This window comes from Oncorhynchus keta, chromosome 35, assembly GCF_023373465.1.
Source record: "Oncorhynchus keta strain PuntledgeMale-10-30-2019 chromosome 35, Oket_V2, whole genome shotgun sequence".
Taxonomy (NCBI): Eukaryota; Metazoa; Chordata; class Actinopteri; order Salmoniformes; family Salmonidae; genus Oncorhynchus; species Oncorhynchus keta.
Genome location: NC_068455.1, coordinates 4,280,572 through 4,294,042, shown reverse-complemented (window position 1 = coordinate 4,294,042; position 13,471 = coordinate 4,280,572). Strand labels below are relative to the sequence as shown.

General features: G+C 49.4%; 1 protein-coding gene across 2 annotated transcripts in view; it reads right to left on the bottom strand.

The window, feature by feature from the left end:
- Window positions 1–13,471, bottom strand: part of LOC118379853 (polypeptide N-acetylgalactosaminyltransferase 16-like) — a 69,002-nt gene that overhangs the window by 36,141 nt on the left and 19,390 nt on the right. For both annotated transcript variants that reach the window (XM_052496080.1, XM_052496079.1), the window contains exons 2-4: window positions 6,327–6,514; window positions 5,969–6,067; window positions 3,994–4,061 (exon numbers count right to left, since the gene is read on the bottom strand). In XM_052496080.1, coding sequence (XP_052352040.1) covers window positions 3,994–4,061; window positions 5,969–6,067; window positions 6,327–6,514 — 355 coding nt within the window. The remainder of the gene's footprint in view (window positions 1–3,993; window positions 4,062–5,968; window positions 6,068–6,326; window positions 6,515–13,471) is intronic.

Here is a 13,471-nt window from a genome sequence, read left to right as displayed (position 1 = left end):
TCTGTACCGGTGCCCCCTGTATATAGCCTCCACATTGACTCTGTACCGTAACCCCCTGTATATAGCCTCCACATTGACTCTGTACCGGTGCCCCCTGTATATAGCCTCCACATTGACTCTATATCGGTACCGCCTGTATATAGCCTCCACATTGACTCTATATCGGTACCCCCTGTATATAGCCTCCACATTGACTCTGTACCGGTACCCCCTGTATATAGCCTCCACATTGACTCAGTACCGTAACCCCCTGTATATAGCCTCCACATTGACTCTATATCGGTACCCCCTGTATATAGCCTCCACATTGACTCTGTACCGGTACCCCCTGTATATAGCCTCCACATTGACTCTATATCGGTACCCCCTGTATATAGCCTCCACATTGACTCTATATCGGTACCCCCTGTATATAGCCTCGTTATAGTTATTTTATTGTGTTACTTTGTTTTATACTATTGTTTATTTTGTAAATATTTTCTTAACTCTTTATTTCTTGAACTGCATTGTTGATTAAAGGCTTGTAAGTAAGCATTTCACAGTGAGGTCTACAACCGTAGTGTTCGGCGCATGTGATCCGTCTGTCCTTGGTTACAACACTACCGAGTTCCAAACTGCCCCTGGAAGCAACGAGAACTGTTAGCCGCCAGCTTCATTAAAATGTGTTTGCGAGCAGCTGGAGTTGGCTGGAGTGGTGTAAAGCTCGCCGCCCTTGGACTCTGGAGTGATGAATCACGCTCCACCATCTGTGGCATTCCGACGGACGAATCGGGATTTCAAATCAAATCAAAATCAAATACAATTTTATTAGTCACATGCGCCGAATACAACAGGTGTAGACTTTACGGTCGGATGCTGAGCGGTTGCCATACCAGGCAGTAATGCAACCAGTCAAGATGCTCACGATGGTGCAGCTGTAGAACCTTTTGAGGATCTGAGGACCCATGCTAAATATTTTCAGTCTCCTGAGGGGGAATAGGTTTTGTCGTGCCCTCTTCACGACTGTCTTGGTGTGCTTGGACTATGTTCGTTTGTTGGTGATGTGGACACCAAGGAACTTGAAGCTCTCAACCTGCTCCACTACAGCCCCGTCGATGAGAATGGGGGTGTGCTCGGTCCTCCTTTTCCACAATCATCTCCTTTGTCTTGCTCACGTTGAGGGAGAGGTTGTTATCCTGGCACCACACGGCCAGATCTCTGACCTCCTCCCTATAGGCTGTCTCATCGTTGTCGGTGATCAGGCCTACCACCAGGTCTCTGACCTCCTCCCTATAGGCTGTCTCATCGTTGTCGGTGATCAGGCCTACCACCAGGTCTCTGACCTCCTCCCTATAGGCTGTCTCATCGTTGTCGGTGATCAGGCCTACCACCAGGTCTCTGACCTCCTCCCTATAGGCTGTCTCATCGTTGTCGGTGATCAGGCCTACCACCAGGTCTCTGACCTCCTCCCTATAGGCTGTCTCATCGTTGTAGGTGATCAGGCCTACTATTGTTGTCGTGCCTGGCAGTGCAGTCATGAGTGAACAGGGAGTACAGGAGGGGACTGAGCATGCACCCCTGAGGGGCCTATGTGTTGCAGATCAGCGTGGCAGATGTATTGTTACCTACCCTTACCACCTGGGGGTCGGCCCGTCAGGAAGTACAGGATCCAGTTGCAGAGGGGGGTGTTTAGTCCCAGGGTCCTTAGCTTAAGTTTTGAGCTTTGAGGGCACTATGGTGTTGAACACGGAGCTGTAGTCAATGAATAGCATTATCCCATAGGTGTTCCTTTTGTCCAGGTGAGAAAGGGCAGTAGTGTGGAGTGCAATAGAGATTGCATCATCTGTGGATCTGAAAGGGCGGTATGCAAATCGGAGTGGGTCTAAGGGTTTTCTGGGATGATGGTGTTGATGTGAGCCACGACCAGCCTTTCAAAGCACTTCATGGTTACAGACTTGAGTGCTACAGGTCGGTAGTCATTTAGGCAGGTTACCTTAGTGTTCTTGGACACAGGGACTATAGAGGTCTGCTTAAAACATGTTGGTATTACAGGGACAGGTTGAAAATGTCAGTGAAGACACTTGCCAGTTGGTCATCGCATGCTCGCAGTACACGTCCTGGTAATCCGTCTGGCCCGGCGGCCTTGTGAATGTTGACCTGTTTAAAAGGTCTTACTCACATCTGCTGCGGAGAGCGTGATAACACATTTGGTGCTCTCATGCATGTTTCAGGGTTATTTGCCTCGAAGCAAGCATAGAAGTAGTTTAGCTCGTCTGGTAGGCTCGTGTCACTCGGCAGCACTTCCCTTTGTAGTCTGCAATGATCTGACGAGTGTCAGAGCCGGTGTAGTACGATTCGATCTTAGTCCTGTATTGATGCTTTGCCTGTTTGATGGTTCATCGGAGGGCATAGTGGGATTTCTTATAAGCTTCCGGGGTTAGAGTCTCGCTCCTTGAAAGCGGCAGCTCTAGCCTTTAGCTCAGTGCGGATGCAGCCTGTAATCCATGGCTTCTGGTTGGGGTATGTACGTACGGTCACTGTGGGGATGTCATCGATGCATTTATTGATGAAGCAAATGACTGATGTGGTATACTCCTCAATGCCATCGGAGGAAACATGGAACATATTCCAGTCTGTCTGCTTCCTCTGGCTAGTTTTTAATTGATCTAGTCACGGGTGCTTCCTCCTTTAATTTTTGCTTGTAAACAGGAATTAGGAGGATAGAATTATTGGCAGATTTGCCAAATGGAGGGCGAGGGAGAGCTTTGTATGTGTCTCTGTGTGTGTAGTAAAGGTGGTCCAGATTTATTTTCCTCTGGTTGCACATTTAACATTCTGATAGAAATTAGGTCAAACGGATTTTAGTTTCCCTGCATTAAAGTCCCCGGCTACTCGGAGCGCCGCCTCTGGGTCAGCGTTTTCTTGTTTGCTTATGGCGGAATACAGCTCATTCAATGCTGTCTTAGTGCCTCTGTCTGTGGTGGTATATAAACATCTACAAAGGACACAGATGAGCACTCTCTCGTTAGGTAGTGTGGTCTACGGCTTATCACGAGATACTCTACCTCAGGCGAGCAATACCTCGAGACTTCCTTGTACATCGTGCACCAGCTGTTGTTTACAAAAATACATAGTCTGCCTCCCCTTGTCTTAGCAGACGCCACTGTTCTATCCTGCCGGGACAAGGACATCCCGGCCTGCTGCACTACTCAGGAGGCGAAGGGCAACCTTAGCAGTACAGCATAGAATGAGATCCTAGACGATTCTGTGCTTCCAACTTTGTGGCACAGTTTGAGGAAGTTCCTTTCCTGTTTCAGCATGACAACGCCCCCGTGCACGAAGCGAGGTCCATACAGAAATGGTTTGTCGAGATCCGTGTGGAAGAACTTGACTGGCCTGCACAGAGCCCTGACCTCAACCCCATCAAACACATTTCGTATGAATTGGAAAGCCGACTACTAACCAGGCCTAATCGCCCCAAATCAGTGCCCAACCTTCTCAATGCTCTTGTGGCTGAATGGAAGCAAGTCCCCACAGCAATGATCCAACATCTAGTGGAAAGCCTATCCATTAAGAGTGGAGGCTGTTATAGCAGCAAAGGGGGACCAACTCCATATTAATGCACATGACTTCGGAATGAGATGTTCGACGAGCAGGTGTCCACATACTCTTGGTGATGTAGTGTACATTCCTGGACAAAGTCTCTCTCCTGCTATCTAAATCCTTCAACATGTTTTTATGACCCTGTATGCCTGTCCCCATCTCACAATCTCTCTTCATGCATTTCTCTGTGTTCTGACAGACCACATACAGCAGGTGGAGACAGAGAGAACTTCCTAGGTCAATGACCTCATAAAGTAGAAGAACCTCATAAATAACCTCATAGAGACTGAAAGGGAACCGATAGGGACCTCACAGAGAACAGAGTTACTGTCAGAGTCTCATGCTGGGAGCCGTGTAAGGACCAGAGACTATTTATACAGGAGAACTGAGAAAAAGGCAGGGAGGCCTCACGATCAGTACTGAAGTCATCTATCAGGATGATCTCCTGGATCAGAGAGGGAGGGCTCCTCAACAGGACACTGAGAGAGAGAGAGAGAGAGAGAGAGAGAGAGAGAGAGAGAGAGAGAGAGAGAGAGAGAGAGAGAGAGAGAGAGAGAGAGAGAGAGAGAGAGAGAGAGAGAGAGAGAGAGAGAGAGAGAGAGAGAGAGAGAGAGAGAGAGAGAGAGAGAGAGAGAGAGAGAGAGAGAGAGAGAGAGAGAGAGAGAGAGAGAGAGAGAGAGAGAGAGACAGAGACAGAGACAGAGACAGAGAGAGAGAGAGAGAGAGAGAGAGAGAGAGAGAGAGAGAGAGAGAGAGAGAGAGAGAGAGAGAGAGAGAGAGAGAGAGAGAGAGAGAGAGAGAGAGAGAGAGAGAGACAGAGAGAGAGAGAGAGAGAGAGAGAGAGAGAGACAGAGAGAGAGAGAGAGAGAGAGAGAGAGAGAGACAGAGAGAGAGAGAGAGAGAGAGAGAGAGAGAGAGAGAGAGAGAGAGAGAGAGAGAGAGAGAGAGAGAGAGAGAGAGAGAGAGAGAGAGAGAGAGAGAGAGAGAGAGAGAGAGAGAGAGAGAGAGACAGAGAGACAGAGAGAGACAGAGAGACAGAGAGAGACAGAGAGAGACAGAGAGACAGAGAGACAGAGAGACAGAGAGACAGAGAGAGAGAGAGAGAGAGAGAGACAGCATTAAACACTAAATAAGATAAATAATTCTTAACTCTTTATTGTGTGAGAAATACAATAGTACTTTACTTTCTGATGGTGCGTAGCAGTGTGTTCTTTGTGTTTTACAGCAGTGTTCTAGTGTTCTATAGCAGTGTTCTAGTGTTCTATAGCAGTATTCTAGTGTTCTATAGCAGTATTCTAGTGTTTTACAGCAGTGTTCTAGTGTTTTACAGCAGTGTTCTAGTGTTCTACAGCAGTGTTCTAGTGTTCTACAGCAGTGTTCTAGTGTTTTACAGTAGTGTTCTAGTTTTTTACAGCAGTGTTCTAGTGTTCTATAGCAGTGTTCTTTAACAGTGTTCTAGTGTTGTACAGCAGTGTTCTAGTGTTGTACAGCAGTGTTCTAGTGTTGTACAGCAGTGTTCTAGTGTTGTACAGCAGTGTTCTAGTGTTTTACAGCAGTGTTCTAGTGTTGTACAGCAGTGTTCTAGTGTTGTACAGCAGTGTTCTAGTGTTGTACAGCAGTGTTCTAGTGTTGTACAGCAGTGTTCTAGTGTTGTACAGCAGTGTTCTAGTGTTTTACAGCAGTGTTCTAGTGTTTTACAGCAGCGTTCTAGTGTTCTACAGCAGTGTTCTAGTGTTGTACAGCAGTGTTCTAGTGTTTTACAGCAGTGTTCTAGTGTTTTACAGCAGTGTTCTAGTGTTGTACAGCAGTGTTCTAGTGTTTTACAGCAGTGTTCTAGTGTTGTACAGCAGTGTTCTAGTGTTGTACAGCAGTGTTCTAGTGTTGTACAGCAGTGTTCTAGTGTTTTACAGCAGTGTTCTAGTGTTGTACAGCAGTGTTCTAGTGTTCTACAGCAGTGTTCTAGTGTTTTACAGCAGTGTTCTAGTGTTCTACAGCAGTGTTCTAGTGTTCTACAGCAGTGTTCTAGTGTTTTACAGCAGTGTTCTAGTGTTCTACAGCAGTGTTCTAGTGTTTTACAGCAGTGTTCTAGTGTTTTACAGCAGTGTTCTAGTGTTGTACAGCAGTGTTCTAGTGTTCTACAGCAGTGTTCTAGTGTTTTACAGCAGCGTTCTAGTGTTTTACAGCAGTGTTCTAGTGTTCTACAGCAGTGTTCTAGTGTTGTACAGCAGTGTTCTAGTGTTGTACAGCAGTGTTCTAGTGTTTTACAGCAGCGTTCTAGTGTTGTACAGCACTGTTCTAGTGTTCTACAGCAGTGTTCTAGTGTTTTACAGCAGTGTTCTAGTGTTCTACAACAGTGTTCTAGTGTTTTGTAGCAGTGGAACCTTACCTTTTGATGGTTCGTAGCAGGGTGGAGCGAGCCTCGTTGTTGAAGGTGATGATGATGCTCGTAAGAGGAAGGTTAGTGTCATAATTCAGGGAGGCACACCTACAAACGAAAATAAGCAACATTGTTTTAAAGTATTCACAACTCCTGTGCATTGTGTACTGTACACCCCACTCACTATAAAACCCAATGAGTGTTTGCTATCATAACAGCAAAGGACATGTGATATCATAGCAGCCCAAGGATGATGGCTGAAGGTGCAGACATTGCATGATGTTCTCTCTTTATGAGAGCGTCTTTCGAGTCGAGCCGTGTGTCTCTGATGACCCGCTCTGAGCCCAGGCGGTCTGTGTGTCGTCACCTGTAGTGTCGTGTGTCTCTGATAGCCCGCTCGGAGCCGAGTCGGTCGCTCTCGGCCAGGTTGAAGGCGTGGTCTCTGTAGGGGTCGTCTCCGGCCTTCAGCTGTTTCTCCAACAGGTACGCCTTCTCATCGAAACTACCTATGAGCTGACCCTGCTGCTGCTGCTCCGCCCACGGAGACAGGGTCATCTGCAGGGGGGCAGAACAAAACACAGAGGTCAGGAGTCAGAGGTCAAAACTCAGGAAGTAGAGGTAAACAAGAAAGATGGGTTACGAGTTAGAAGATGGATGTCAACACTCTGATGTCATCTTTGTCTCTCACACAGTTGATGGTGACCTTATCAACCTCATTTGAAAAGCTTAGATACTGTACCACCTGATCCATAATCTGAGACACCCAGTTAGTGATCTCTACAATGACTGAGATGTTATCTGGTCTGAGACACCCAGTTAGTGATCTCTACAATGACTGAGATGTTACCTGGTCTGAGACACCCAGTTAGTGATCTCTAGAATGACTGAGATGTTATCTGGTCTGAGACACCCAGTTAGTGATCTCTAGAATGACTGAGATGTTATCTGGTCTGAGACACCCAGTTAGTGATCTCTACAATGACTGAGATGTTATCTGGTCTGAGACACCTAGTTAGTGATCTCTACAATGACTGAGATGTTATCTGGTCTGAGACACCCAGTTAGTGATCTCTACAATGACTGAGATGTTATCTGGTCTGAGACACCCAGTTAGTGATCTCTAGAATGACTGAGATGTTACCTGGTCTGAGACACCCAGTTAGTGATCTCTAGAATGACTGAGATGTTATCTGGTCTGAGACACCCAGTTAGTGATCTCTACAATGACTGAGATGTTATCTGGTCTGAGACACCCAGTTAGTGATCTCTAGAATGACTGAGATGTTACCTGGTCTGAGACACCCAGTTAGTGATCTCTAGAATGACTGAGATATTATCTGGTCTGAGACACCCAGTTAGTGATCTCTAGAATGACTGAGATGTTATCTGGTCTGAGACACCCAGTTAGTGATCTCTACAATGACTGAGATGTTATCTGGTCTGAGACACCCAGTTAGTGATCTCTACAATGACTGAGATGTTATCTGGTCTGAGACACCCAGTTAGTGATCTCTAGAATGACTGAGATGTTATCTGGTCTGAGACACCCAGTTAGTGATCTCTAGAATGACTGAGATGTTATCTGGTCTGAGACACCCAGTTAGTGATCTCTATAATGACTGAGATGTTATCTGGTCTGAGACACCCAGTTAGTGATCTCTAGAATGACTGAGGTGTTATCTGGTCTGAGACACCCTGTTAGTGAGAAGGGAGACAGAGGAGATGTAAGAGCGAGAGGGGAGACAGAGGAGGTGTAGGAGCGAGAGGGGAGACAGGAGGTGTAGGAGCGAGAGGGAGACAGAGGAGGTGTAGGAGCGAGAGGGGAGAGAGGAGGTGTAGGAGTGAGAGGGGAGACAGGAGGTGTAGGAGTGAGAGGGGAGACAGGAGGTGTAGGAGTGAGAGGGGAGACAGGAGGTGTAGGAGTGAGAGGGGAGGCAGGAGGTGTAGGAGTGAGAGGGGAGGCAGGAGGTGTAGGAGTGAGAGGGGAGGCAGGAGGTGTAGGAGTGAGAGGGGAGAGAGGAGGTGTAGGAGCGAGAGGGGAGACAGGAGGTGTAGGAGTGAGAGGGGGAGACAGGAGGTGTAGGAGTGAAAGGGGAGACAGGAGGTGTAGGAGTGAGAGGGGAGGCAGGAGGTGTAAGAGCGAGAGGGAGGCAGGAGGTGTAAGAGCGAGAGGGGAGACAGGAGGTGTAAGAGCGAGAGGGGAGACAGGAGGTGTGGGAGTGAGAGGGGAGGCAGGAGGTGTAGGAGTGAGAGGGGAGGCAGGAGGTGTAGGAGTGAGAGGGGAGACAGGAGGTGTAGGAGTGAGAGGGGAGACAGGAGGTGTAGGAGTGAGAGGGAGACAGGAGGTGTAGGAGTGAGAGGGGAGGCAGGAGGAGGTGTAGGAGTGAGAGGGGAGGCAGGAGGTGTAGGAGTGAGAGGGGAGACAGGAGGTGTAGGAGTGAGAGGGGAGACAGGAGGTGTAGGAGTGAGAGGGGAGACAGGAGGTGTAGGAGTGAGAGGGGAGGCAGGAGGAGGTGTAGGAGTGAGAGGGGAGGCAGGAGGTGTAGGAGTGAGAGGGGAGACAGGAGGTGTAGGAGTGAGAGGGAGACAGGAGGTGTAGGAGTGAGAGGGAGACAGGAGGTGTAGGAGTGAGAGGGGAGGCAGGAGGTGTAGGAGTGAGAGGGGAGACAGGAGGTGTAGGAGTGAGAGGGGAGACAGGAGGTGTAGGAGTGAGAGGGGAGACAGGAGGTGTAGGAGTGAGAGGGGAGACAGGAGGTGTAGGAGTGAGAGGGGAGACAGGAGGTGTAGGAGTGAGAGGGAGACAGGAGGAGGTGTAGGAGTGAGAGGGGAGACAGGAGGAGGTGTAGGAGCGAGAGGGGAGACAGAGGAGGTGTAGGAGTGAGAGGGGAGGCAGGAGGTGTAGGAGTGAGAGGGGAGACAGGAGGAGGTGTAGAAGTGAGAGGGGAGACAGGAGGAGGTGTAGGAGTGAGAGGGGAGACAGGAGGTGTAGGATTGAGAGGCGAGACAGGAGGTGTAGGAGTGAGAGGGGAGGCAGGAGGTGTAGGAGTGAGAGGGGAGGCAGGAGGTGTAGGAGTGAGAGGGGAGACAGGAGGTGTAGGAGTGAGAGGGGATACAGGAGGTGTAGGAGTGAGAGGGGAGGCAGGAGGTGTGGGAGTGAAAGGGAAGGCAGGAGGTGTAGGAGTGAGAGGGGAGACAGGAGGTGTAGGAGTGAGAGGGGAGGCAGGAGGTGTAGGAGTGAGAGGGGAGACAGGAGGTGTAGGAGAGAGAGGGGAGGCAGGAGGTGTAGGGAGTGAGAGGGGAGACAGGAGGTGTAGGAGTGAGAGGGAGACAGGAGGTGTAGGAGTGAGAGGGGAGGCAGGAGGTGTAGGAGTGAGAGGGGAGACAGGAGGTGTAGGAGTGAGAGGGGAGACAGGAGGTGTAGGAGTGAGAGGGGAGGCAGGAGGTGTAGGAGTGAGAGGGGAGGCAGGAGGTGTAGGAGTGAGAGGGGAGACAGGAGGTGTAGGAGTGAGAGGGGAGACAGGAGGTGTAGGAGTGAGAGGGGAGACAGGAGGTGTAGGAGTGAGAGGGGAGACAGGAGGTGTAGGAGTGAGAGGGGAGACAGGAGGTGTAGGAGTGAGAGGGGAGGCAGGAGGTGTAGGAGTGAGAGGGGAGACAGGAGGTGTAGGAGTGAGAGGGGAGACAGGAGGTGTAGGAGTGAGAGGGGAGGCAGGAGGTGTAGGAGTGAGAGGGGAGACAGGAGGTGTAGGAGTGAGAGGGGAGGCAGGAGGTGTAGGAGTGAGAGGGGAGGCAGGAGGTGTAGGAGTGAGAGGGGAGACAGGAGGTGTAGGAGTGAGAGGGGAGGCAGGAGGTGTAGGAGTGAGAGGGGAGACAGAGGAGGTGTAGGAGTGAGAGGGGAGGCAGGAGGTGTAGGAGTGAGAGGGGAGACAGGAGGTGTAGGAGTGAGAGGGGAGGCAGGAGGTGTAGGAGTGAGAGGGGAGACAGGAGGTGTAGGAGTGAGAGGGGAGGCAGGAGGTGTAGGAGTGAGAGGGGAGGCAGGAGGTGTAGGAGTGAGAGGGGAGGCAGGAGGTGTAGGAGTGAGAGGGGAGAGGAAAATACATTGACGAGGAGAGGAATGTGATGAATATTTGAAGCATGGACACATTGCCTAAGAGAAAGACAATAGAATAGAGGAGGAATGGAAGGAGAGAAGAGAGACAGCTGCATTATTCAGCTCTGTGTCATTTACGGTCCTCTGTGTCACTAACGGTCCTCTGTGCTACTAACGGTCCTCTGTGTCATTAACGGTCCTCTGTGTCATTAACGGTCCTCTGTGTCACTAACGGTCCTCTGTGTCATTAACGGTCCTCTGTGTCACTAACGGTCCTCTGTGTCACTAACGGTCCTCTGTGCTACTAACGGTCCTCTGTGCTACTAACGGTCCTCTGTGTCACTAATGGTCCTCTGTGTCATTAACGGTCCTCTGTGTCACTAATGGTCCTCTGTGTCACTAACGGTCCTCTGTGCTACTAACGGTCCTCTGTGCTACTAACGGTCCTCTGTGCTACTAACGGTCCTCTGTGCTACTAACGGTCCTCTGTGCTACTAACGGTCCTCTGTGCTACTAACGGTCCTCTGTGCTACTAACGGTCCTCTGTGTTACTAACGGTCCTCTGTGTCACTAACGGTCCTCTGTGTCATTAACGGTCCTCTGTGCTACTAACGGTCCTCTGTGTCACTAACGGTCCTCTGTGTCACTAACGGTCCTCTGTGTCACTAACGGTCCTCTGTGTCATTAACGGTCATCTGTGTCACTAACGGTCCTCTGTGTCACTAACGGTCCTCTGTGTCATTAACGGTCATCTGTGTTACTAACGGTCCTCTGTGCTACTAACGGTCCTCTGTGTCACTAACGGTCCTCTGTGTCATTAACGGTCCTCTGTGTCACTAACGGTCCTCTGTGTCACTAACGGTCCTCTGTGTCACTAACGGTCCTCTGTGTCACTAACGGTCCTCTGTGTCACTAACGGTCCTCTGTGTCATTAACGGTCATCTGTGTTACTAACGGTCCTCTGTGTCATTAACGGTCCTCTGTGCTACTAACGGTCCTCTGTGTCACTAACGGTCCTCTGTGTCACTAACGGTCCTCTGTGTCACTAACGGTCCTCTGTGTCACTAACGGTCATCTGTGTCACTAACGGTCCTCTGTGTCACTAACGGTCCTCTGTGTCATTAACGGTCCTCTGTGCTACTAACGGTCCTCTGTGCTACTAACGGTCCTCTGTGTTACTAACGGTCCTCTGTGTCACTAACGGTCCTCTGTGTCATTAACGGTCCTCTGTGCTACTAACGGTCCTCTGTGTCACTAACGGTCCTCTGTGTCACTAACGGTCCTCTGTGTCACTAACGGTCCTCTGTGTCATTAACGGTCATCTGTGTTACTAACGGTCCTCTGTGTCATTAACGGTCCTCTGTGTCATTAATGGTCATCTGTGCTACTAACGGTCCTCTGTGTCACTAACGGTCCTCTGTGTCACTAACGGTCCTCTGTGTCACTAACGGTCATCTGTGTTACTAACGGTCCTCTGTGTCATTAACGGTCCTCTGTGCTACTAACGGTCCTCTGTGCTACTAACGGTCCTCTGTGCTACTAACGGTCCTCTGTGCTACTAACGGTCCTCTGTGCTACTAACGGTCCTCTGTGTCATTAACGGTCATCTGTGTCATTAACGGTCATCTGTGTTACTAACGGTCCTCTGTGTTATTAACAGTTCATCAGGGGAGAGGCTCAGAGAACACACACGCAGACACACACAAACACAGAGACACACGCAGACATACACACACAGGCGCACACAGGCGCACACGCACGCACGCACACACCGACACACACACAGACAGACACAGAGACACACGCAGACACACACGCAGACACACACGCAGACACACTCACACGCAGACACACTCACACACACACACAGAGACACACGCAGACACACACGCAGACACACTCACACGCAGACACACACGCAGACACACTCACACGCAGACACACTCACACGCAGACACACTCACACGCAGACACACTCACACGCAGACACACTCACATAGACAGACACACACACACACACAGAGACACACGCAGACACACGCAGACACACTCACACACACACGCACACGCACACAAACACTTAAAGAACACAACTTGCTTGGAGTAACTCCCATCCAGGTCTCTCATCATGACGTCACTTTCTCAGGCGTAGATAACTAATCAAGGCTGTGTCCCATGGCACCTTATTCCCTATATAGTGCCCTACTGTATGTGCCCTGGTCAAAAGTAGTGCACTATATAGGGAATAGGGAGCCATTTCAGACGCCCCCAGTGACAGAAGTACCTCAAATCAAATGTATTTATATAGCCCTTCGTACATCAGCTGATATCTCAAAGTGCTGTACAGAAACCCAGCCTAAAACCCCAAACAGCAAGCAATGCAGGTGTAGAAGCATGGTGGCAAGGAAAAACTCCCTAGAAAGGCCAGAACCTAGTAAGAAACCTTGAGAGGAACCAGGCTATGTGGGGTGGCCAGTCCTCTTCTGGCTGTGCCGGGTGGAGATTATAACAGAACATGGCCAAGATGTTCAAATGTTCATAGATGACCAGCAGGGTCAGATAATAATAAGGCAGAACAGTTGAAACTAGAGCAGCAGCACGACCAGGTGGACTGGAGTCATCATGTCAGGTTGTCCTGAGGCATGGTCCTAGGGCTCAGGTCCTCCGAGAGAGAAAGAGAGAATTAGAGAGAGTCCCTCTAACTCCTTATTCATTTCATTGAAAGGACAGTCTTATTTAAATGTTATTTTCCCTTGTTAGACACATCACACACTGAATGTAAGCACTCATGAGTGCAGGTGATTGAAATCCCCCATAATCCCCCATAATGAATTTGGGCGCATCAGAGGAAATCGCAACAAATCACATTTTATTTGTTACATGCGCCGAATACAACAGGTGTAGAAATGACTTACTACGAGTCCTTAAAGAACGCAGAATTTTTTATTTTTGTGCCCTGTGCACAGATAATTAACCAAGAGTAGCAACAGCTAGTTCCTGGGGTTTATTATGGATCCCCATTAGTTCCTGCCAAGGCAGCAGCTACTCTTCCTGGGGTTTATTATGGATCCCCATTAGTTCCTGCCAAGGCAGCAGCTACTCTTCATGGGGTTTATTATGGATCCCCCTTAGTTCCTGCCATAAATATCCCTAGAAAATGTTCCTATTCATGAAAATCACAAATGAAATATATTGAGACACAATGTTTCTCGAGCAGGGTAAACGGTTTCTCTAGCAGGGTAAAGGGTTTCTCTAGCAGGGTAAAGGGTTTCTCTAGCAGGGTAAACGGTTTCTCTAGCAGGGTAAACGGTTTCTCTAGCAGGGTAAACGGTTTCTCTAGCAGGGTAAACGGTTTCTCTAGCAGGGTCAACGGTTTCTCTAGCAGGGTCAACGGTTTCTCTAGCAGGGTAAAGGGTTTCTCTAGC